The sequence below is a fragment of the Oncorhynchus masou genome, chromosome 16 (genome assembly GCF_036934945.1).
Source record: "Oncorhynchus masou masou isolate Uvic2021 chromosome 16, UVic_Omas_1.1, whole genome shotgun sequence".
In the NCBI taxonomy this organism is placed as follows: Eukaryota; Metazoa; Chordata; class Actinopteri; order Salmoniformes; family Salmonidae; genus Oncorhynchus; species Oncorhynchus masou.
Window position 1 is genome coordinate 19,205,407 of NC_088227.1, and position 26,071 is coordinate 19,231,477.

At 43.2% G+C, this 26,071-nt stretch overlaps 1 protein-coding gene across 5 annotated transcripts in view; it reads right to left on the reverse strand.

The window, feature by feature from the left end:
* Window positions 1-672: 672 nt before the first annotated feature.
* The window catches only part of LOC135557608 (transcription factor HIVEP2-like), a 93,127-nt gene continuing 67,728 nt past the window's right edge, over window positions 673-26,071 (reverse strand). For 4 of the 5 annotated variants that reach the window (XM_064991046.1, XM_064991045.1, XM_064991044.1 and 1 more), the window contains 7 exons: window positions 18,131-18,200; window positions 12,910-18,027; window positions 12,511-12,662; window positions 9,900-10,075; window positions 9,520-9,621; window positions 8,140-9,071; window positions 673-2,510 (listed from right to left, as the gene is read on the reverse strand). In XM_064991046.1, coding sequence (XP_064847118.1) covers window positions 1,683-2,510; window positions 8,140-9,071; window positions 9,520-9,621; window positions 9,900-10,075; window positions 12,511-12,662; window positions 12,910-17,787 — 7,068 coding nt within the window. In that variant the 5' untranslated portion in view covers window positions 17,788-18,027; window positions 18,131-18,200 and the 3' untranslated portion in view covers window positions 673-1,682. Of the gene's footprint in view, window positions 2,511-8,139; window positions 9,072-9,519; window positions 9,622-9,899; window positions 10,076-12,510; window positions 12,663-12,909; window positions 18,028-18,130; window positions 18,201-20,018; window positions 21,181-26,071 lie in introns of those variants that run through there. The other variant, XM_064991047.1, reaches the window with a different exon arrangement.

The following is a 26,071-nucleotide window of genomic DNA, read 5'->3' on the forward strand; positions in this document are numbered from 1 at the left end:
TGAACATCACAAAGTTACCCTTTTTATGTATGTTTACCTTTTTTTTCTCTTTTCTTCCGATACAATGATTTGTGCTTTGATACCTTATATTTGAAAGACATGTTAATACAGTTAAGTGAATACCAGGGACTACTGACAAAAATATCCAAAGAGTAAACACCGAGCTTATACACACCATACAAAATACAGATACATAAGAGTGACTGGCTGAATGCTCCCATTCATTTAGGTTGTTTATTTGCACAGCTTTTTACAAGCAACTGGGGATTCCAAATCCCAGTTCCAAAATGTATATATTATGAGATTGTACCCCCAAAATTTAGGGAACATAAGGTGCATTTCTTCAGAGTTCTTGATATCTGTGTGTACAAGCCTTTAAAAATGTTTTGGGGATGAACTGACGGCATCGCCCAGAATCAACTCTTTCCATGTATAAATGTGTATGACTGCATATATATATATATATATATATATATATATATATATATATATATATATATATATATATATATATATATATATATATATATATATATATATACATATATATATATACATACATATATATATATATATATACATATATACACACAGATTCATGGGCATTCAATATTACATCTGCTGGAATGTTCCCCATACTACTCATTAAATCAAGTACTTCAAGCAACATGATTCACAGAAGATCAAACTATTTTTAATATTTCACTACTACTTCAGTAAGCGATGAACAACAACAAAAAGAAAGAAAATGCATAAGTGCACATGTTGAACAAAAAAATAATAAGTTCTACTTTTTTGTAAAAAAATGACAAAATCACAACTAGTGTAGCCAATCCAGCAGGAGAGAAAAAGCATTTAGAACTAACTACCATACTGTATGTGGGTGTCAATCCAAAATGTAAGTGTATATATATATATATATATATATAGAATATATATATATTTATACAATAGGTATATATTCTTGCAAATTTAATTATATGTATATACTTCCAAGTAAAGTGTATTCACTAACATATAAAGCCATTTTACAGTGTACATATTTTTTGCTCTAATTACGCCATAGCAAAACCCATGCTTTACATAGAAAAGGCATACACAACATTAAGAAAAATGTACAATTTATAAAACATGATACAATAAATAGTATTATAGAATTGCTGCTGTACACAAAAGCCATTTAATTTCACTCATATAAAAATATGTTTTAGTGCAACCTTACATATATTGATACTTCACATCATTCAGACTCAAGTGTCCAAAAAGGACGGGAAATTGCATTTATTACAAAGCTGATAAACTTTATATATTTACATCTCTTCCTGCTTAATATGCTTATAAGAATATAAGCAGAAAGTAAAGAAAAGGCACACACATTTGTACATTTAAAAGTACCAGACTGGAGTCCATAAGCAATTTGGTCAGGCTCATGGATAAGTTAACATATACTGTATGTATATTCTCTGAAACTTTAAATAAGAAATACATTGTTAAAATAGCAAACCAGATTATAAAAGGCATGCTATACACATACATTGAAACTGCAGAGTATCTACTTAATTTGCTTGTGTTTGCGTGTGTGTGTGTTTGAATGTCTGTCTCTCTGTGTTCTTGTGTTGTGTGTGTGCAATAGTATGGGTTGATGTCTTTACGTTGCACGTCCCTCCCTTTTTAAACATCGTTCACCTGTTCTCTGTGGAGTCCTTTGATATATCTTTACCTCTCTTTGTGCTTGCTGCCCTTTCCCCTGGGCCCTGTCGACCTGGTGACCTCTCCTTGACATGGTGGCCTGGCCCTGCCGTGGGACCCGCCGGGCCCTTTGATGTGGCCGGCAGGGAGGTCTCTGAGCTGGAGCTGGAGGATAGGGGGAGAGGGGAGGCCGAGCGGCCGGCCGGGGTCTGCCTAACCTCTAGGCCACTAAAGTGCTGAATCCTACTGGGAGCGCTCTCCTGAGGGATGGGGTGAGGGGGATGGCAGGGGTGAGGCAGCGGGGAGTGGCGTCTCTGGTGGGGCTCTAAAGAGCACGCCACCACGCCTTTCTCCAGAGTGTCATGTTCCGTAGCGATGCGGAGAGAGGCGATAGCTTTGGTACATGTCTGTATGCTCTCCTCCTGCTGCTGATTGTCCTTGATGTCGGACATGTCTGCGCTGTCCCGGCGACTTCCTGACCTGGGTAAGGACGGGCCGGAGGAAGGAACCGGGGTCCTCTCCATTCTTTCATGGCACTGGGGCGAATCGGTGGACCTGGTGGACCCCCTGGCCAGCGGGAAGGACACTTCACTGGTGCTAGACTCCTCGGACGTGCTCTTCTGCAGAGGGAGGCGGGCAGGGTGGGCCAGGCCGGTGACGGAGGTGGCCACGGAGTGCACCATCTGGATGCCCCCGATAGGGATCATGGGGAAGGGGATGCGGACCTGCTGCTGGGAGTGCAGGGGGAGGTGGCTGAACAGGCCCTGGTGTGGCCGTGTGGACTCCTGGCTGCTGTTGGGAGGGGAACCCTTCCTCTGATCCTGAAACAATACAAGATGAATTCAGTACAAAATATAGTGGCCAAAGATAAATAGGGTCTGTGGATCTTCGACTATAGAATATGCAGAAAGTACTACGCATTTTCTCAATTTAAGTCAGGGGCGTAGGCACTGGTGGGCGCAGACACACCCACTGGGGAGCCAGGCCCACCCAATCAGATTGAGCAATCCCCCAATAACATATTTTTATTGTATAATGTTTTTATTATTATTATTACTTGTCAGTGTTCCAAACGGGGTGGGTCCCATTGATCATCAGTTATCATATAAAAATCGGACAACATTTGCCTCCAACCTATGGCAAAATGTGTAGAATTGCAGGTAATTAGCTGTAAAATGTTTAATTTTTCTCTCCACCCCACGGCAAAATGAGTAGAGTTGCATGAAATGAGTTATACAATTGTTAAAATCTTCTCTCCGCCCTGTGGCAAAATATGTAGAATTGCAAGAAATGAACATTTAAACAAAAAATGTCTCTCTTCACTGTCATGAGGGGGCCGCTAAAATGTTTTGCTCGCAAGGTGGGAATTAGTCAAATAATTATTAACTTAAAGACATAATAAAGTCATCAAATAAAATGAACGTAATATACGCAACGTTTGAAATATTTATTAAAGTGAAGTAATGTGAATAAATGATGTTAATAGATAGGCAGTAATGGGCAGTCACTACCCTCATGGGACTTTATTCATTGTTTTATTCTGCGCTGTTACAGCATTCAACCCACATAATACATGGTGCATTTTAATGCTGAAAAAATCTATATTTCTCAATAACTGATACAAAATCGAACCATCAGTCCAGTGATATAAAAATAAAAATAAATGTTAAATTAGTAATTTTAATGCCCATGATGTGCCTCGCAAGTAACAGGCTTTCCACATTTTGTTACCTTACAGACTTATTAAAAAATGGATTCAAAAATGGATTCAATCCTCATCTATCTACACACAATGACAAAGCAAAAACAGGTTTCAAGGGCCAAGAGAGTGCAAAGCTGTCATCAAGGCAAAGGGTGGATACTTAGAATTTCAAATATAAAATGTATTTTGATTTGTTTAACACTCATTTGGATATTAAATGATTCCATATGTTTTATTTCATAGTTTTGATGTCTTCACTATTATTCTACAATGTAGAAATAGACAAAATAAAGAAAGAAAAACACTGGAATGAGTAGGTGTGTCCAAACTTCTGACTGGTACTGTAAGTATTCATTGTCATTAAGGTGTATTGTGTGTAGATTGAGGAGGTAAAAAAAAAACAATTTTATACATTTTAGAATAATGCTGTAATTTGACAAAATGTGGTAAAAGTCAATGGGTCGGAATTTTTTCCAAATGCACTGTATGAAAATAGGCAAATGCATGAAACAACATTTATTTACATTCAATGTAAATCGCCTATCGTTTTTAGGAATTGTATGTCATTGGAAATAGAACTTTGCCCTGTGCTTCTTCATACTATCAACAAACTATCGGTTGATAAGCAAATGCTGGTTATGGTTAAGGTTAGTTTTAAAATATGGATTTAGGGTGAGGGTTAAGGTTAGGGTTAAGTTTAGCATTAGGATAAGGGCTAGGGTTAGGCTTTGTACACATGTAGTTGAAAGGTTACTGACTATCCAAATGAAGTGTTAGTTTGGATTTTAATGGATCTTGAGATGGTAGGAAAAATCAACTCAAATACGACAAAACTATTACCAGCGAAAAAAGAAGTCAAATATGAATATTAAAAAAATATATATATATATTATACAGCTGAAGCAGGCTCCATTTCACGCTTCATTTAAACTGTCTGGATTTAAAAAGAATCTTAAGAAAGAAAAAAAAAACAGTTACTAACCACTGAGTGATGAGCCAAGCTTACAGTACATTATGGCTACGGCTGGCTTATCTTTTTATCCCTCACTACCACGGAAACCAACCAGATGGTGTGGAGAAGTCAAGAATGACTCCACAGTGCAAGAATACTGCATTTTTCCACTTTCCCCAGGGATTCTTAATTAGCCACATATATAAATAGAAACAACCGCAGAGACTGTAAGAGCACTCTATAGTGGGCCTGCACGGTTCCATTGTACTATAACTTTAAGTTAGACTCTCCATTTATCATCCTATAAAAGCAGGCACTAATAATACACTGAATAAAAATGTAAACGCAACATATAACAATTTCAACAATTTTACTATGTTACAGTTCATATAAGGATATCAGTCAATTGAAATAAATAAATTAGGCCACAATCTATGGATTTCACATGACTGGGCAGGGGCGCATCCATGGGTGGACCTGGGATGGCATAGGCCCACGCATTTAGGAGCCAGGCCCACCCACTGGGAAGCCAGTCCCAGCAAATCAGAATGAGTTTTTCCCCACAAAAGGGCTTTATTACAGACAGAAATACTCCTCAGTTTCATCAGTAATCCAGGTGGCTGGTCTCAGACGATCCCACAGGTAAAGAAGCCAGATGTGGAGGTCTGAGGCTGGAGAGGTTACACATGGTCTGCGGTTTTGAGGCCGGTTGGAAGTACTGACAAATTCTCTAAAATGACGTTGGAGGCTGCTTATGGTAGATAAATTAACCTTAAATTCTCTGGCAACAGCTCAGGTGGACATTCTGCAGTCAACATGCCTATTTCACACTCCCTCAAAACTTGAGACATCTGTGAGACTGTGTTGTGTGACAAAAATGTACATTTTAGAGTGGCCTTTATTGTCCCCAGCACAAGGTGCACCTGTGTTATGATCATGCTGTTTTAATCAGCTTCTTGATATGCCACACCTGTCAGGTGGATGGATTGTCTTGGCAAAGGAGAAATGTTCACGAACAGAGAATTAAACAAATGTGTGCGCAACATTCGAGAAATAAGATTGTTGTGCATATGGAAAGATTCAGGGATCTTTTATTTCAGCACATGAAACATGGGACCAACACATGTTGCATTTATATTTTTCTTCAGTATATATACACATTACCATTCAAAAGTTCATGGTCACTTAAAAATGTCCTAGTTTTTGTCCATTAAATTACCATCAAATTGAAATACAGTGTAGACATTGTTAATGTTGTAAATGACTATTGTAGCTGGAAACGGCTGATTTTTTAATGGAATATCTACAGTTGAAGTTGGAAGTTTACATATACCCTTGCCAAATACATTTCAACTCAGTTTTTCATAATTCCTGACATTGAATCCGAGAAATAATTCCCTGTCATAGGTCAGATAGGATCCCACTTTATTTTAATAAATGTGAAATGCCAGATTAATAGTAGAGATAATTATTTATTTTAGCTTTTATTTCTTTCATCACATTCCCAGTGGGTCAGAAGTTTTCATACACTCAATTAGTATTTGAAGGCATTGCCTTTAAATGGTTTAACTTGGGTCAAACGTTTCAGGTAGCCTTCCACAAGCTTCCCACAATAAATTGGGTGAATTTTGGCCCATTCCTCCTGACAGAGCTGGTCTAACTGAGTCAGGGTTGTAGGCCTCCTTGCTCGCACACGCTTTTTTAATTCTGCCCACACATTTTCTATAGGTGTGAGGTCAGGGCTTTGTGATGGCCACTCCAATAACTTGACTTTGTTGTCCTCAAGCCATTTTGCCACCACTTTGGAAGTATGCTTGGGGTCATTGTCCATTTGGAAGACCCATTTGCAACCAAGCTTTACCTTCCTGACTGATGTCTTGAGATGTTGCTCAATATATCCACATAATTTTTCTCCCTCATGAGCCATCTATTTTGTGAAGTGCACCAGTCCCTCCTGCAGCAAAGTACACCCACAAAATGATGCTCCTGCCACACTCGTGCTTCACGGTTGGGATGGTGTTCTTCGGCTTGCAAGCATCCCCCTTTTTCCTCCAAACATAACGATGGTCATTATGGCCAAACATTTCTATTTTGTTTCATCAGACCACAGGAGATGGGATTGATTTGCACTTTTCGCACCAAAGTACGTTCATCTCTAGGAGACAGAATGCATCTCCTTCCTGAGCGGTATGACGGCTGTGTGGTCTCATGGTATTTATACTTGATCACTATTGTTTGTACAGATGAACATGGTACCTTCAGGTGTCTGGAAATTGCTCTCAAGGATGAACCAGACTTGTGGTGGTCCGCAATTCTTTTTCTGAGGTCTTGGAAGATTTCTTTTGATTTTCCCATGATGTCTCAAATGATGTCTATTATCCTATCAGAAGCTTCTAAAGCCATGACATAATTGTCTGGAATTTTTCAAGCTGTTTAAAGGCACAGTCAACTTAGCGTATGTAAACTTCTGAACCACTGGAATTGTGATACAGTGAAATAATCTGTCTGTAAACAATTGTTGGAAACATTACTTGTGTCATGCACACAGTAGATGTCCTAACCGACTTGCCAAAACTATAGTTTGTCAACAGGAAATTTGTGGAGTGGTTGAAAAACGAGTTTTAATGACTCCAAGTGTATGTAAACTTCCAACTTCAACTGTACATAGGCATATTATCAGCAACCATCACTCCTGTGTTCCAATGGCACGTTGTGTTAGCTAATCCAAGTTTATCATTTTAAAAGGCAAATTTTTCATTAGAAAACCCTTTTGCAATTACAGTATGTTAGCACAGCTGAAAACTACTGTCCTGATTAAAGAAGCAATAAAGCAATAAAACTGGCCTTCTTTAGACTAGTTGAGTATCTGGAGCAACAGCATTTGTGGGTTTGAATACAGGCTCAAAATGGCCAGAAACAAAGACTTTCTTCTGAAACTCTTCAGTCTATTCTGAGAAATGAAGGCCTTATAGTCAGAGTTCCTCTGTCCAGTGTCTGTGTTCTTTTGCCCATCTTAATCTTTTTTTTTTATTGGCCAGTCTGAGATATGGCTTTTTCTTTGCAACTCTGCCTAAAAGGCCAGCTTCCCGGAGTCACCTCTTCACTGTTGACGTTGAGACTGGTGTTTTGCGGTTACTATTTAATGATGTCATTCCATGACATAGACTGACTAGGTGAAGCCAGGTGAAAGCTCTGATCTCGTATTGATGTCACTTGTTAAATCCACTTTAATGAAGGGGAGGAGACAGGTTAAAGGAGGATTTTTAAGTATTGAGACAATTGAATCATGGATTGTATATGTGTGACATTCAGAGAGTGAATGGTCAAGAAAAAAAATGCAAGTGCCTTTGAATGGGAGCACCGGTTTGTGTCAAGAACTGCAACGCTGCTGTTTTTTTTACGCTCAATAGTGTGGGGGGGGTGCAACTCAATGCAACTCAATTTTTTTCTGAGGTCTTGGATGATTTATTTTGATTTTCCCATGATGTCAAGCAAAGAGGCACTGAGTTTGAAGGTAGGCCTTGAAATCCACCACAGGTACACCTCCAATTGACTCAAATGATGTCAATTAGCCTATCAGAAGCTTCTAAAGCCATGACAGAATTTTCTGGAGTCCATGCCCCGACGAACTGAGGCTGTTTTGAGGGCAAAAGGTGTGTGGAGGGGGGGGGGGGGGGGCAAATCAATATTATGAATGTGTTCCTAATATTTGGTATACTCAGTGTATATTATGCTAGTAAGGAGCTGTTCATGAAGGTTGATGTGCAATGTTTATATAATAGAATAGAACACTTACTGTCTCCATCTCTGAGTGGCTTCTGCTACGCTGACCCATTGGCACCATCTCTGAGTGTAGGTGCTGGCCCAGACTCCAGGGGGCACTGTGATGGTGCATGCCCCTCCTGGGGGAGACAGGTCTGATCATGCCCCGGTGGCGACTCCGTGGAGACAGCTCCCTCCTGCCCACCAGTTCTCTGCCCGGTGACATGGGGCGTCCGGCGTGGGACAGGGGTGAGATGTGACTCCTGGGGGAAAGGTCCCTGCGGGGCGAGAGGTCCCTTCTGAAGGAGATGTCCCTCTTGGGGGAGTGGTGCCTGAGAGGGGATACCTCTCTGTGGGGTGACAGGCGGCCATGGGGGGACAGGTCCCGTCGGGGGTAGAGGTACTTGCGTGAAGTGGAGGTGGGGGATGGCTCTCGGAGAGGGGAGGAGTCCAGGCCTGGGGAAGAGAGGCGAGACAGGGACAGGTCGAATGATGAGGAGCTGTGAGCTGGGGAAAGGCCAAAGTCCTCGTCCATGGAGCTGGGTACGTCTAGCCTGCTCTTATAGTCCTCCCCCAGGGCGCCCTGCAGCAGCTGCTGGTACTCTGCCATCTGGCCCTGGCCTGCACCCTCACTGGGCACCATGAGCTGGGTGATCTGAATGCTGGGCAGGCTGGTGAAGTAGCTGAAGAGGGGTGGTTTGGAGCAGTGGCCCAGCAGGTCTGAGGAGCAGGCGCCCTGAGAGTCCGTGACGGACAGAGATGGTATGCCATAGGGCTGAGGGCTGGTGCTTCTGGAGCGAGTCTTCGGCGTGGATTCGCCATCGTAATCGTCGTCATCATCTTCATCGTCGTCCACCTCATCCCCGTCATCCTCGCCACCATCAGAATCATCGGCGTCTGAGAACTGGTGGTCAGCCATGATGCCTGACATCTTCCCAGTCTCCCTCTGGCCATCCTCGACATTGTCTAAAAAGAAACATATGGTTTATCCAACCGTTGATCCAGTCAAACCCTATGCAAATGCAGTAACAGTAGCCTACTTTGTTCTGCAAGACAAATAAACCGAATTTAGTGCAGTCTTAACAAGGAAATGAGACATACAAACACAGTAGTGCTTTTCTATTTAGGCGTTTACACATCTTTTACAGCAACTGCAATTTACTTATTTTGGACTGAATGGGTCATTGGTGTTCTTTCCCACTTAATGCTAAATGATGGGATACAAGCAGGGAAAATGTGAACTGTGTATCTTTAAAGTTGGTCATTTTACATAAACCTGACAGAGGTGGTTCCTGTTTTTCATTACAATAATTGTTCCTCAAGAACCGCACCAGTGCAACATACAGGGCCCAGTATTTATCAAATATTGGCTCATCTCTATAAAATATGCTCAGTAAGTCTGTCTGATTCATACCAGCTTCCTCGGCGTCAGGATCCTCCACAGATGTCACTGACACCCCGAGCTCCAAGCACTTCTTCATGTGGGCTTTCGACTTCATGTGTTTTGTCAGGTTTCCTGAAACAAGAGTTTACGACTTTTAAAATGTCTTACTGGAAGCAGCATAGGCCGCCTGGCCTTTCAATTCACTCATCAACACTCCACTGCAGCAGAGAGAGAGAGAGAGAGAGAGAGAACCTTGCCACCCTTCTAACGCAATGCAGACAGAAGTCTGTACATAAATCATTTTCCAATGTGATCACTGTTTTTGTTTGAACTATTAGGTGAAAGTGCTTGAGAAGAAAGGTGTACATTTGCATACATGTGTTTGTATGAAATGGAAGAAGGAAACCCACCTTTGGTTTTAAAAGCAAAGTTGCAGAACTTGCAGACATACGGCCGGACATCGGTGTGTGTGCGGATATGTTTCTTCAGCATGCTTGGCTTCTTACAGCGGATCCCACACTCTTCACAGATGTACTTCCCTCTTCCTCTACCTCGCACGTAAACATAGTCTTCATTGGATTTGTACCTGAAATCATAACAAGATCAGATTATTCAACATTAGTGGAGGGTTTTGAGTATATCGAAGCATGTGTTAAGGGAGCAAATATCAAATACATCAAACAGCTAACTTTACATTGGGAAAGTTAGCCTGCAACTGCTCAGAGAAAATAATTCTGGTGCCAGATTCAACTGGGTATTGGTCAGACATTTTTACAGCTGTTCTCGTTTCTGAAATTGAATTATATGAAGAAAAAAATCGAACTGTATATGGTAATATCTTCAAAGGGATATTCAAGACACCGTATGATATTGTGATTAGAAGAAAATAAATGATTTCAAAAATGATTTGGAAATCTATTTATCGCTTGAACCAAAGTAAATAGGTTAACCGAAGCCTCACGGACAGTAGTCAATAATACCACGGCAGTTAAACAACAAAACTATGCTCTACTGTATTTCCATAAAAACAGTAGCCTATGCTAGTAACACCTTTCAACCACAATTAAAAGCCATCTGAAAAATACATTCTGCTTTATATATACTGTGCATTCGGAAAGTATTCAGACATTTTCCACATTTTTACATTACAGCCTTATTTTTCCTCATTAATCTACACATAATGACAAAGCAAAAACAGGTTTTTCGATATTTATGCAAATGTATTGAAAATAAAAACAGAAAAAACTTAGTTACATAAGTATTCAAACCCTTTGCTTATGAGACTCGACATTGAGCTCAGGTGCATACTCTTTCCATTGACCATCCATGAGATTTTTCTACAACTTGATTGGAGTCCATCTGTGGTAAATCCAATTGATTGGACATGATTTGGAAAGGCACACACCTGTCTATATGAGGTCCCACAGTTGACAGTGCATATCAGAGCAGAAATCAAGCCATGAGATCAAAGGAATTTTCGTGGAGCTGTGAGACAGGACTGTGCTGAGGCACAGATCTGGGGAAGGGTACCAAATAAAATGTCTGCAGTATTGAAGGTCCCCAAGAACACAGTGGCTGTCATTCTTAAATGGAAGAAGTTTGGAACCACCAAGACTCTTCCTAGAGCTGGTCGCCCAGTAAAACTGAGCAATCGGGGGAGAAGGACCTTGGTCAGGGAGGTGAACCCAATGGTCACTCTGAAAGAGCTCCAGAGTTCCTCTGTGGAAATGGAAGAACCTTTCAGAAGGACAACCATCTCTGCAGCACTCCACCAATCAGGCCTTTATGGTAGTGACCAGACAGAAGCCACTCCTCAGTAAAAGGCACATGACAGCCCGCTTTAAGTTTGCCAAAAAGCACCTAAATACTCTCAAACCATGAGAAACAATATTTTCTAGTCTGATGAAACCAATATTTAACTTTTTGTCCCCAATGCCAAGTGTCACATCTGGAGGAAACCTGGCATCATCTCTACGGTGAAGTACGGTGGTGGAAGCATCATTCTGTGGGGATGTTATTCAGTGGCAGGGACTGGGAGACTAGTCAGGATCGAGGGAAAGATGAACGGAGCAAAGTATCGAGAGATCTTTGATGAAAACCTGCTCCAGAGTGCTCAGGACTACAGACTTGGGTGACGGTTCACCTTCCAACAGGACAACGACCCTAAGCACACAGCCAAGACAATGCAGATTCTGGGACAAGTCTCTGAATGTCCTTGAGTGGCCCAGCCAGAGCCCGGACTTGAACCCAGCAGCGACTTTCCCCATCCAACCTGACAGAGCTTGAGAGGATCTGCAGGGAAGAATGGCAGAAACTCCCCAAATACAGATGTGCCAAGACTGTACTGCTGTACAGTCTGTATAGAAGACTGTATACCCAAGAAGACTCGAGGCTGTAATCGCTGCCAAAGGTGCTTCAACAAAATACTGAGTAAAGGGTCTGAATACTTATGTAAATATGATATTTCAGTTTAGTATTTTAATACATTTGCAAACATTTCTAAAAACCTGTTTTTGCTTTGTCATTATGTGCAAATTGTGTGAAACCTCATCGTGTGTAACACCGTGTGCAATCGTGTGTAAATTGATGAGAAAATGTATTTAAATTAGATTTTAGAATAAGGCTGTAACGTAACTAAATATGGAAAAGGTCAAGGGGTCTGACTACATTCTGAATGCAGTGTATACATCCTATTTCTGCGGGGAAAGCCTTCAAGTCCATGAAAAGCAGTAATTTGACAAAATCATGTAATAGCTGCATTTCAGTTACCAAAGTAATTGTTGTATCATTCTCATATAACATAGGCCATGAAGAAGTGGTTTCAGCCACCAGGCATTAAATCCAACTTAACCACAAAATATGTCATATTTAAGTGCTGCTAATTTCTATACAAAGCTGTACATTTTGTATAGAAGTCACAACAATATAACAATTTAAGCAGCCGTCTCCAGAAGGTTCCACACTGATATCAAAAGGCTTTCAATTACATTTTAATGGCTAATGGCAGCCATCTTGACATACCCTCCTTCAAAGATTCTGATGCGAGTGGGCTCAGCCTGCTTTGAGGAGGCCTCCTTCTCTCCATGGTCCTCCTTGATTCGATCCCTGGAGCTCAGCCCCTTGATTTTCTTCCCATATTTGCTCACATCTAGCTGCATGAGCTCTGGCTTCATCTGCAAATGGAAAACATGTATTACACTAAGTTAAATCCTCGCAAACAGACAAAAACACTTGATGGCAGATGTAATGAAATGTCGGCTCAAAAATAACATTTTACTGTACCTAAGATTGCTTTATAATATTGTAGGGGATTTCAAACTTTCTAAAACTTACATGTGAGTTATGAAATCTGTAATGCTTATTTAGTCAATGTAAATTTAGTAAATTGTGAACAAGAGGCAAATGTGATGAGTTGATTACCTGCTCAAACTTCTGCTTCCAAGCAAGAGAGGACACAAGTTTTCCAGTTCCGGGTTGATACATAGCAGCCATCGTGTAGGTTTCTGTGTTCTTCCTCTGCTTGGATCGGAGCAGGGCCAGAGTAGCCTTGGTGCTGAGGCTGAGAGGGTTGGGGTTGTAGGAGCTGACGCACCAGGAGCCGTAGACAGAAGTCAGAGGAGTCGTCTGAGCGTTGTTTGGCTTGGTGTAGTTCAGGAAGCACCAACTGACACTGGTTGCCGTGCGAAGGCTGGGGAACTGAAAGAACTGCTGAACGTCTGCCAGATCTGTGAGCAGCAGAGTGCTACCAGCAGCGCCCCCACTCTGATTGGCAGCCAGCTGCACCAGCATGTTGACAGGGATCTTGCTGCCCATGGGTGGCTTGGCCTCCTCTGGAGTGTCACTGGAGGAGACCATGGACTGTGGGCTGGAGCTAGCCTCTGGGGTGAAGGAGTCGTCAACATCCAGCTCCTCTGGGGACTCTCTGCCCCCAGGGGGGTCCATCACAATTTGCAGAGGGGGAGTGAAGCTGTCAGCTGGTGGCACATCGGGTATGTGAGGTGCGTTGGAACGCACTGGGATTTGGGTGGAAGGGAAGTCTGCTGGTGGGGAGGAGGACATCCTCTCCTGATCGTCCATTGAACCCTCACTCTTTAGAGGTGCATGCTTTGGTAACTTGACGCTGTCCTTCGAAGCACTCAGCTCAACAGCGCTCAGCTCTTTTACAATCTGACCGTACATCTTCTCCTCCTTGACCCGTTTCTGCTGTTTGGTCTCTATAAAGAGTTCCAGGCTACTGGCTGGTGATAACATTCGCTTGCTTCCCCCGATACTGGAGGACGCATCTGTGGTGGAGATGGTTCTCGATGTCAACGACAGCGGAATTCCCGTGTTTAGTCTCCCATGTTCAGTGTTCAGATCTGGAACTTTCCAGAGTGGATAACGTGGAGCTCCCTCAGGCTGACCAAGGATCTGAGATAAGTTGAAGCAAACTCCGTGCTTTGAAACACTGCCGCCTGTGAGTGAACTGGATGATGCATTCTCTGAGCATATGACTCTTGCTGAATAAGCGCTCTGGCTGGGGTTAGCTAAGAGCTGTGAAACACTTGTGTACATAACACTTCCGTAAGATGGCACGTGAGTCTGTATCCTAACGGGGATTAGCATACCTGGGAGTGATGGCTGTGATCCTGCATTCTGAGTGGCGAAGATTGGCTGGACCTGTTGCAGGAGCATTTTACTCTCGGTGAGGGCCACTTTAGATGGTGGAGAGCTGTAATGCTGGGCCTGGGGGGAGACTCTGGAGGGATACTGGTAGTTCTGACTGATAGCACCGTCAGCCTTAATGTCACACTGCTCCTGGATCTGCTGTAGCTGATGATGAGGTGGGTGGGATTTCTGGAGCATGTGTGGTATACTTGGCTGTCTGATATGTAGTTTCTGTAACTGGTGTGGCTGGAAAGCTAGATGTTGCTTGTGTCTCTGTGTTGACTCCGGATGCCAGAACAGGCCGGGCTGAAATGGCAGGAAAGGCAGTGAAGCCAAGCTGCTCTGGAGTGAGGAGTATTGCATGGCTTCCTGGCTCATGAGCTCATGACTTGGATGCTCTACCTCTGATGACTGTTGACTTGGCAAACAAGATGACTTCTGGAACAGTGTTGGCTCTTCCTGGCTGTCCTCACTAATTCTCTGTTGCAGAAGATGATAAGGTGACCCTCTCTTGGGTCTTGCTACTTCGCTGGCTGATACACCATGAGAACCTTGAGAGGATGGGGGGCTCTGCCAAGATAAGGGTCCATGGTCTGAGTGCTCTTGCTTGATGGTCATTTCGAGACCACCTTGCTCATGCACCACTGTCTCAGGGTAAACGCTAAGGGATGCCTGCCTTACTAGATAGCCCCTTCTCCGTTCTTTCATGGCTGATGCACTGGAGTAAATCTCTCCCTGTCTGGATGATGTTGAGAGACTGCCATAGTCAAAGGACTTGCTACGGATCTCTGGGATCTCGGTGGCCAGAGCACAGGGAGCCTGTTCGGATGAGGATCGTCGCATCTCCCTCTGCTGGTGATGGCCGGGGATGGTGAGAGAGTTGCCACTGTACTCAGACTGCTTGCCAAAGTCATCCTGCTTGGTCGGTGACACAGACTTCAGGTTTTCTTCCTTGTCAAAGGACATAGAGAAGTTGGAGCTGTGGGACAGGTTGCTTTCCTGGCTGGGGCTCCTGGACAGGCTGGTGCAGGACTCAAAGCTGGAATCCCCAGAGGAGTGCTCCAAGTCTGCCAAACGCAGACGCTTCTTTTTAGGAGGCAGCTTCTCCGTAGGGAGCTGGGACAGTGTCTCACTCCTCTGGGGCCACTGGAATTCTTCAACGTGCTTCTCCGGCTCCTTGGTCGGTACATCAGGCTCTTTCTCAGGTTTATCTGGCTCCTCCGTCACCCTGATCTCAGGCACTTGGATGTTAGGCTGCCGCACCAGTTTGGGGGGCATGTGACAGGACTGGTTGGGTGAAGCTAAATCACTGTCGCTCTGCTGCTCCATGCTCTCAGACCTCAGGATAGAGTCCGGGCTCTGCACATCTTCTGTGTTTTCTGTATCTGACTGCTCTGAATATAGGCTAGAGGATTTGTCTTGCAGGTAGGCTGGGTGCTCGAAGGACTCTGACTTCTCGAAGGAGTTTGGCCTACTGAGTGAGTTTGTGTGCTGAATGACAGAGATAACGTTGCCAGTTGCCTTTCTGTCAGAGTCTGGGACTAGCACTACATCCTCTGAGCACATACTACTACAGCATGTTTCAAAACTGTCTGATTGGCTATGTGCATTGTACATGGATCCTATGGATCCTTTCCCAGTAGGTGTTGCCCTTGAACCTACTTGACTACCTTGTTTTGAATCATAATCCCCAACCATATCTACTGAGCCACTACTGTCATACTGGCCTGGGCCATCCTCCTCGTCCCCTACACTCTTTTCCTTCCTGCGTTTACGAGTGGCAATCTCTGTCATTCCCACTTTAGTACCATAAGGGCTGTATGCTGTATGCTCTGGCACCATAGGACTACGCTCCCCTAGCTTTAAAACCACAAATGGGGCTGTGTTCTTGGGAATGTGTCCATAGGTTTCAGATTCGCCATGCCCTTCATGTGCTGAATGCTCAAAAGCTGCCTGTCTCCTAAGCCTCCTAAGACCGGCAGCACCCGGGTAGAAGACATCATCAGAGGTCATCATCTCGTCGAAGGAGTGGCTCACTCTTATCCCCGGTGGAACGTTGAGGTTGGTTGGGGAGGATGTTGGCATTGAGTTACTCCTAATGAGTGGCCCTGAATCAGGAGCTTCTAATAGACCTGTGTTGCTTTGGCAAGGGCTTGTGGGATACTGCTTAGGGTCAACACCTGCTAGTAGATGCGCTTCACTGTTATCATTACGGAAGAATATATGATCTTCAGATATCTTCCCCATGACTAGGTTAGTGTCTTGGCCAACAGTGGCCATGCCTACTGCAATGGATTGTCTAGATCTAGGAGAGTTAGGTTTGTAATACCAAGTCCGACCAAACATGATCTCCTCGTAGGACTTTGCGTTTGTGTTGGGAGGGCTGATCTGTTGCTCCGCACTCTCTGAAAGAGAGAAGTAGCCGGAATCTGTGCTGCCTTTGCTGTGTGGACTCAGAAGGTTCAGGGACTGCTGGGACTGCTGGTCTGAGTCCTGTGATCCCTTCCTATCTGTCAGTTTCAGAGCCAGTCTCTGTTTTATAGTAGGAGAGTCATCCACGCGGCTCACCTGGGAGCTGATGTGAGAAGCCTTGAGTTCCATGAATGGGGGGCACTCCATTGCTGTTGGTGGGATCCCTTGTTTTGGGACAATTAGGATAGGCACTTTCATGGATGCCATAGCTAGTTCCTCAGCTGAGTCAGCATATGCCGGCTCCCCACCCTTCTCCATTGTGCTTTTGTCCATTTCAAATGATATCTGGGGGATGGGGCTGACTTTGTCCATAAACATAGAGACCTCTGCCGTCTCCTCGTCGGTGTCCGTGCTCTGTTCACCGTCTGAGTGTACATCTGTCTCTCCCACTGAGGACGCGTGATCCATGTCTGTGCGTGAAGCTGCCAGTTCGGAGAATGGGACTAGTCCTGCTTTGATGGCATGGGCATGAGATTTTCGGTGTTTGTACAAATTACTCTTGGTTTTAAATGAGAACCCGCAGGGGACACAAGGGTAGGGGCGTTCCCCAGTGTGTGAACGAATGTGCTTCTTCAGCACGCTGGGTTTTGCACAAGCCCTTCCACAGTAGTGGCAGATGTACTTTCCTGGCTTCTTGGGTTTCTGCTCCTTCTTGTATCCCTCCTCTGGCAGCTCCGGCCCTGATTTGGAATACTGGCCAAAAGAACTGGGTAAACTGGGAGATTTCTGACGAGAGAAAACTCCATGGGCACGGGAGTGTCCAGGGAAAATGTCGTCGGAAGGGAGCTGTCCAGCGAAAGGCCAGGCATGGGCCTCCAGACCAGGCTGTGGCTTGGCTCCGGACAGGAAGCGCTCTTGCATGGGCTGCTGTGGGTACTGTTGTGGTAACTGGTAGGAGTAAGTACGGGGGAAAGCCTGTGTGTATTGACTGTCTTGATGCGGCTGACCCATTGCAGTTGATAACATCTTCCCAGAGCCATACTTTTGTGCTGAGCCAGTAATATTGCTGCCACTGGCACCACTTTGCAGGCTTTCGCGATGCGAGTGCCTTTTTCCCTCCGGGTCAGCGAAAGTGCTTCTTTTTGTGACAGCTGAGGGCTCGGAGACCCACTTCCTTTGTAGCTTCTCCCGTGGCTCCTTGGTGGATTTTTGACCAGAAGCGGATTCATGTGGCTCCATTGTCCAACTATACTTCCTTTGGGTTTCTCAAAGGTCAAATGTCAGATGCTGTACTTCTCAAATGAAGGGGCCTTCCATTGCTGAAGTTGTTTTGGGTTGTTCTACATTTGAGTCACAAAGATCCTCTATAGTGGGCATCAGAACCCTTTCTTTCTGTCAAGCATACTGTAAACTTGCGAACTTGCATCAGCCCTTCAATTTTCTTTTTGTTTATTAAATGTATCAAGACCTTTGAGTGATCTGAAAATTCAAACAGAACATGAATAAATTCCATGTACTGTGAAACAAAACGTGGTTTTAAAAATCATGATTCGGTATAAAATATATATTACTGAACACTTACCAGTCTGAAAAAAAAAGATTTTGTTGATATCCCTCCTTTTACAACTTCCAAGAGAATCTTTATGTACGACCTGGAGAGAGGAGAGGGAAACAATTCAATGATTGAAACAAAGCATTTACTGTGAAGTCAGTTAATAACTTATGTCTCTATGATTTTCCTCCATTTTCAAAAAATTTAACGCAGTTCAGTCATCTACAGTTGAAGTCGAAAGCTTACATACACTTTGCCAAATACATTTAAACTCAGTTTTTCACAATTCCTGACATTTAATCCTTGTAAAAATTCCCTGTTTTAGGTCAGATAAGATCAACACTTTATTTTAAGAATGTGAAATGTCAGAATAATTGCAGAGAGAATTATTTATTTCAGCTTTTATTTCTTTCATCACATTCCCAGTGGGTCAGAAGTTCACATACACTCAATTCGTATTTGGGAGCATTGCCTTTAAATTGTTTAACTTGGGTCAAACGTTTCGGGTAGCCTTCCACAAGCTTCCCAAAACAAGTTGGGTGAATTTTGGCCCATTCTCCTGACAGAGCTGGTGTAACTGAGTCAGGTTTGTAGGCCTCCTCGTTCGCACACCCTTTTTCCGTTCTGCCCACACATTTTCTATAGGATTGAGGTCAGGGCCTTGTGATGGCCACTTCAATACCTTGAATTTGCTGTCCTCAAGCCATTTTGCCACAACTTTGGAAGTATGCTTGGGGTCATTGTCCATTTGGAAGACCCATTTGCAACCAAGCTTTAACTTCCTGACTGATGTCTTGAGATGTTGATTCAATATATCCACATCATTTTCCTTCCTCTTGCAGCAAAGCACCCCCACAACATGATGCTGCCACCCCCGTGCTTCACGGTTGGGATGGTGTTCTTTGGCTTGCAAGCCTCCCCCTTTTTCCTCCAAACATAACAATGGTAATTTTGGCCAAACAGTTCTATTTTTGTTTCATCAGACCACAGGACATTGCTCCAAAAAGTACGAACTTTGTTCCCATGTGCAGTAGTCTGGCTTTTTTATGGTGGTTTTGGAGCAGTGGCTTCTTTCTTGCTGAGCGGCCTTTCAGGTTATGTCGATATAGGACTCGTTTTACTGTGGATATTGATACTTTTGTACCGGTTTCCTCCAGCATCTTCACAAGGTCCTTTGCTGTTGCTCTGGGATTGATTTTCACTTTTCGCACCAAAGTACGTTCATCTCTAGGAGACAGAAGGCGTCTCCTTCCTGAGCGGTATGACGGCTGCATGGTCCCATGGTGTTCATACTTGCGTACTATTGTTTGTATAGATGGACGTGGTACCTTCAGGTGTTTGGAAATTGCTCCCAAGGATGAACCAGACTTGTGGAGGTCTACAATTTTGTTTCCTGGGGTCTTGGATGATTTCTTCTGATTTTCCCATGATGTCAAACAAAGAGGCACTGAGTTTGAAGGTAGGCCTTGAAATACATCCACAGGTAAACCTCCAATTGACTCAAATGATGTCAATTAGCCTATCAGAAGCTTCTAAAGCCATGACATCATTTTCTGGAATTTTCCAAGCTGTTTAAAGGCACAGTCAACTTAGTGTATGTAAACTTCTGAGCCACTGGAATTGTGATACAGTGAATTATAAGTGAAATAATCTGTCTGTAAACAATTGTTGGAAAAATTATTTGTGTCATGCACAAAGTAATGTCCTAACCGACTTGCCAAAACGATAGTTTATTAACAAGAAATTTACAGAAAGGTTGAAAAACAAGTTTTAATGACTCCAACCTAAGTGTATGTAAACTTCCGACTTCAACTGTATATTCTTATGTACAGTGGCATGCAGTACAAGGAGTACAGTGCAAAACTAGATTGAGGTTAAAATATTTCGAATTAGTGTAGTTTGTGATTGGGCCACCCACCCCCTCATGCTTACAGTGAGTCATCAGTAACAACTAGGCCCACGCAGTTCCTAAAAAGACACAAAAAAGTACAAATAGCCGGCCAAATGGAGGTGACGTAAGACATCATATGTGTGTGGGCGTCCAAAGGGCAAGTCGTAAAGGAACTACAAGCACTAGCATTTTTCTTTTCGCTGGCCTCTGATGTTTACTTCCCATACATACACATACTGCAATGCCTAGTGAACACAGAAGCTACAAATAAACTTGCATTCGTTTGTGATTCTATTTCAGAGTGCTAACGTACAGAAACCACACCAACACTTGAATATAGAATGAATCCAGTGTCTGAGACAAACACACTGAACATGTAAGTCTCTGCCGTGATTTTGATTTCATTTTTTCTCTCTGATTGCGACACACACACACACACACACACACACACACACACACACACACACACACACACACACACACACACACACACACACACACACACACAAGGCCCCTTTGCTCTTGCGCTACTGGGGTAGGAGCATGGAAGCTATGTGACACGGGTGTCTTGAGGCCAATGTGAGAGATAAAAATATCCCAGTCGAAAACACTGGTATTTTTAGCACCTGAAACATGAACTTCTCGTCGGTTTTTGTTTTCTTCCGTGCTGTTACACAAAAAGAATGTGTGCAAACAACAGAACAAAGTCATAGGCGCTCAGAATAAGTTGTTGGAAGGAGGTTTGGTACCGGCCAGATATCCTTTCTTATTGACCAACGATAAATACCACCTGCGATCCTGTTCAAAAAAACTGTACATGTTCATGTTTCAATTAAACCCAAAGCCAAATGTGTATGTGAAAACACAGCCAGATGTTGCTATGTTTAGAGAGATTAGAAGATACACAATGCAGTATCAATTGCAACACACCTGTAATCAACAGGTGTTGCATACCAACCTCATGAAATGTTCTCGATTGTCAGCTTTGTAAAGATAACGTAGTTACAGAGAGAAACATTCTGAGAGGAATAATAACTCATCCTAGCCTATTCACACAATACGCACTCCGTATTTTGTGAAAAAGTGTCAGCTGATGAGCCTTTTGAAGCCAGAGAAAACCTATCACTGAGTGGAAAAGAGCCATCTTTCTAAGCTAGAGTCAGTTTCATATATCACACTTAATGGTGGCCAGGTTGGTGCACCCCTCTCCTCTTCCCTTCTCTCCCAACCCCCACCCCCCACCCACCCACCCTCCATGTTTGGGCGCATCTCCTTCCATGAATCCATCTGTCTAGTATCTCTTGTTATCAGTACAGATCCGCTACCATGGCGCCCAAAGTTCTCTAAAATCTTTCTTTTAGGACATACAGTTCAGTAGGCATCTGCCCAAAACCATTAATGAATTATTCTCTGCCGTGTTGCATAAGGTTATCATTGTTCAAGTCAAAGAAAAACTATTGAATGGGTTATATAAAGTGTTTTCATCCTAACTAAAATGCCATCCTATTTTCTGACTGAGTGTGGGTGGGAATATTCTTTGGCATCATTTTTAAGTGGAGTACCTGAAGGAAGTGTGCGTGGGACACACAGAGGCAGAGTGTGCTAGGGACACCTCGCTCTATAGAGACAGACCACATTCTCAAAGATATAAACAGAAACACTCCACTGGATGATTCAAGCATTTTATGTAACATCTCCATAGTCTAACAGTAGTTCATCTGATAGGAGGCCCCACCGCCAAAAACTGATGGACCATGATGAGGCGGACATTTTCATTATTTACAGTACACCGGCACCCCCACAGTAAGTTACTAGTAAGTCACCCCCCCCCGAGCATTACAGTACATATATCTCCATCAACCCCCTCCTCCCCAGAGGTATACATAAAGTGTGGGTATAAGCCATGTTAGCTTCTTTATTTGGGCTCTCTTTTCATGGGGAGAACATTACGGTGATAGAGAGCCTCTGCCCACCTCGGGCCTAGTTCTGGTTTCTGGCTGGAGATCTATGGGGAGTGGGGGATAAGCTGGTAGCCTGGGGCCGTACCAGGCCCTACACACTGACGCACATCTCCATTGTGACTGGGGAAAGAGCAAACCTTAAAGAGGCCCTTTCACTCAATCAAAATACATCCTCTTTCCAATGCAGGGATTAGGTATTTAAGCGTTTTTGGGCTGGCAGATTCAAGAGAGAGGATTAGAAAATGTTTTGTTATTTTGTGTGACAATGAGTGATGTGTAGTTATCCTTAAACCATTTGGACAGCCAAGATGCCACATACCAATTTGAAGTGCTTGGAATTCCTTTCAACACTGAAATAAAGAATAGAGTGAATCCCGTTTTCTTTTCCCATAAAATAACAACATCTGAAGTTAAAAATGAACCATGATGCCATATCTATCACTGTCCAACTAAAAGTTATTTGCAGGACACGAGCACTTGAAATAAATAAATACAATTGTAGGAATAAAATTTAAAAAAACAGACCTGGAAAATATCTCCGTTGCCAAACTATGTTCTTTAAATATTTGGAGTCATAGTCTTTGACACTGCTATTATCGACTGATGTTTTAGACCTATCAGTGTTACATAGTCACTCCAATAAACAGCTGAAGGTAATTAAATCAACCTCATCTAGTTTCAGTTCCATCTCTATTACAGAGGGTAGTACACACAGTTATGTTGGTCTAAGCAAATTGACATCTGCAATTATACCTGAGTAATTCCTGTAGAAACAAAGGCCAGTCGCATGGGTAGCCGCCTGTGTGTTTTGGGTATCTCCTAAACCACAGGGCCATTCGATCAGCACAGTGGCCTAATTCAGTGGCCTGTCTGTGGGGTTGACCGTGACACATCCGCCAGTGTGTTTTCAAAGCTCCAGTTACCCCTTTTGTTTGTCCCCCTGGTGACATCACGTTCACAGCAGCGATGTAGGCAGACACACACACACACACAGGCCGTTTCTTATTTCCGTGAACGGAAACCGGCACAGTTTCTTGTACTTTCCAGGGCAGACTCTGAATAATTCAAATCATTGCTAATTGTTTCCATTCAGTAATTACAGAGTTTATGGTAACAAAGTCCTGCCTAGAAGTGCATCATGGTCAGTGCCTCAGCCTCAGGGGGCCTAATGAGACCCCCAACCGAGACCCTTGTTTATTTATCTGTGTTTGTGTTTGTTAGAAACACACACATATCTGCATAAAAGTTTCATACCTTTCTCTGTCTTTCCTTACAGTGGGAATGAGAGGGGAGCTGGGTCAGTTTGCTGGGGTCTTTGTTCCAGCTATTCCAGCTCATTGGGGATGGAGGCAACGTTAAAAGCTCCAACTGGCTTTATCAACTGGCTAGCTAGGGGAAAATCTGAAAGGGCTCTGAAAATAGATTGAAGCAAGGCTCCTACATTTAAGCATTATGTGTTTTAGGGGCGTCTGAATCAACGCGCCTTTTACCTGAACTGTGTCAGGGAGTCATTCACAATACAATGTTGAAGAATCCCTCTGTTCTCAAATGGACTGCATGCACAGAATACACAACATATTTTTTGGGGACTATTGAAAGGACTGAGTGAAATGTATTCATTCTGCAGTCTTGACACACTTCTCTACTCTATTCAGTTGCAGGTTCATCTGTGCCTCTCAATGTAACATGGGCAACAAAAGTAGCTTGTTTGTCTTTTCCAGTCTGTATCGTGTATACAAAAATGCACATATTGTAAAATATGAATAGAATGGAATAAAAACAAAATAATATGCAATAAATATACACCCCCACAAAAAAAATCTATGAAACAGAAAATATTCCTGAATCTTATTGAAATCCCAGAAATAACTATTTTCATCTTCAGACTTATACCACCAATAGTTTGCGTCTTGACAGCCTGAGAGATTCACCATTTGCACAGCCAGCAGGTTTTGTGGTGTGATTTTATCCCCTGTAAGCAGGTTCTGTGGATGCATCACCCAGTCCGTTCGCAAGTCAGCCCCCGGAAGTGTCATATTGACTCCTCATTAGGGGCCCAAAGATGAAGCACAGCCTGGAGCTGGGAGAGACTGCAGCTGGGAGATACTGCAGTCTGGAGACTGTGGAGAGACAACACACAACAGGTTGAGAGAGGGGGGGGAGAGAGAGAGAGACCATCCATTGCTCAAACCACGTCAAGGTGGTCAGCAGAGCCAGTGCCCTCACAGAGCAATACTAAACTTACAACTACAATGTATAGTGCATCATACACATTTATAGAATGATGAGTGTATGTGCAATGCGTATGGCATGATGGGATGGATATTTAGTTTTGGGACAAACTCCAGCAACAAATGAGAAAAGTAAAGACCCGTACTGGTAAAACTACAAGGCACATGATTAAGACAATAATCATATCTTGACAGTCATACATCCTTTCATACATCCAGTCATACATCCAGTCATACATCCAGTCATACATCCTGTCATACATCCAGTCATACATCCTGTCATACATCCAGTCATACATCCTGTCATACATCCAGTCATACATCCAGTCATACATCCTGTCATACATCCAGTCATACATCCTGTCATACATCCAGTCATACATCCAGTCATACATCCAGTCATACATCCTGTCATACATCCTGTCATACATCCAGTCATACATCCAGTCATACATCCTGTCATACATCCAGTCATACATCCTGTCATACATCCTGTCATACATCCTGTCATACATCCTGTCATACATCCAGTCATACATCCTGTCATACATCCAGTCATACATCCTGTCATACATCCAGTCATACATCCTGTCATACATCCAGTCATACATCCTGTCATACATCCTGTCATACATCCAGTCATACATCCTGTCATACATCCAGTCATACATCCTGTCATACATCCAGTCATACATCCAGTCATACATCCTGTCATACATCCAGTCATACATCCTGTCATACATCCAGTCATACATCCAGTCATACATCCAGTCATACATCCTGTCATACATCCAGTCATACATCCTGTCATACATCCTGTCATACATCCAGTCATACATCCTGTCATATTCAGGTCTACATTTCAAGCAGAAAGTACGAGGTACAGCTAGGCATAAGAAGGGAGCTGGTATTTTTAACATGGTGGGTGTGTGTGTAGTGAGTAGTGAAAAGAGAGAGTTGGGCTCTGCGTGGGTGAGAGGCCTTGGCTACAGCCTCATTGAGACAGGGTGAGGTGAGGAGTGTGGGTGACAGTTCCTGTGTGGGAAGAACAAGCCTGAATGCCATGCAGCAGGGTTACCATGCTGATGAATTGAAATTATGAAAGGAGCTTTCTATTTCTAACTTTCTACTTTTAAACTCGGACAAAACAGAGATGCTTGTTCTAGGTCCCAAGAAACAAAGAGATCTTCTGTTGAATCTGACAATTAATCTTAATGGTTGTACAGTCGTCTCAAATAAAACTGTGAAGGACCTCGGCGTTACTCTGGACCCTGATCTCTCTTTTGAAGAACATATCAAGACCATTTCAAGGACAGCTTTTTTTTCCATCTACGTAACATTGCAAAAATCAGAAACTTTCTGTCCAAAAATGATGCAGAAAAATTAACCCATGCTTTTGTCACTTCTAGGTTAGACTACTGCAATGCTCTACTTTCCGGCTACTCGGATAAAGCACTAAATAAACTTCAGTTAGTGCTAAATACGGCTGCTAGAATCCTGACTAGAACCAAAAAATTTGATCATATTACTCCAGTGCTAGCCTCTCTACACTGGCTTCCTGTCAAAGCAAGGGCTGATTTCAAGGTTTTACTGCTAACATACAAAGCATTACATAGGCTTGCTCCTACCTATTTCTCTGATTTGGTCCTGCCGTACATACCTACACGTACGCTACGTCACAAGACGCAGGCCTCCTAATTGTCCCTAGAATTTCTAAGCAAACAGCTGGAGGCAGGGCTTTCTCCTATAGAGCTCGATTTTTATGGAACGGTCTGCCTACCCATGTCAGAGACGCAAACTCGGTCTCAACCTTTAAGTCTTTACTGAAGACTCATCTCTTCAGTGGGTCATATGATTGAGTGTAGTCTGGCCCAGGAGTGGGAAGGTG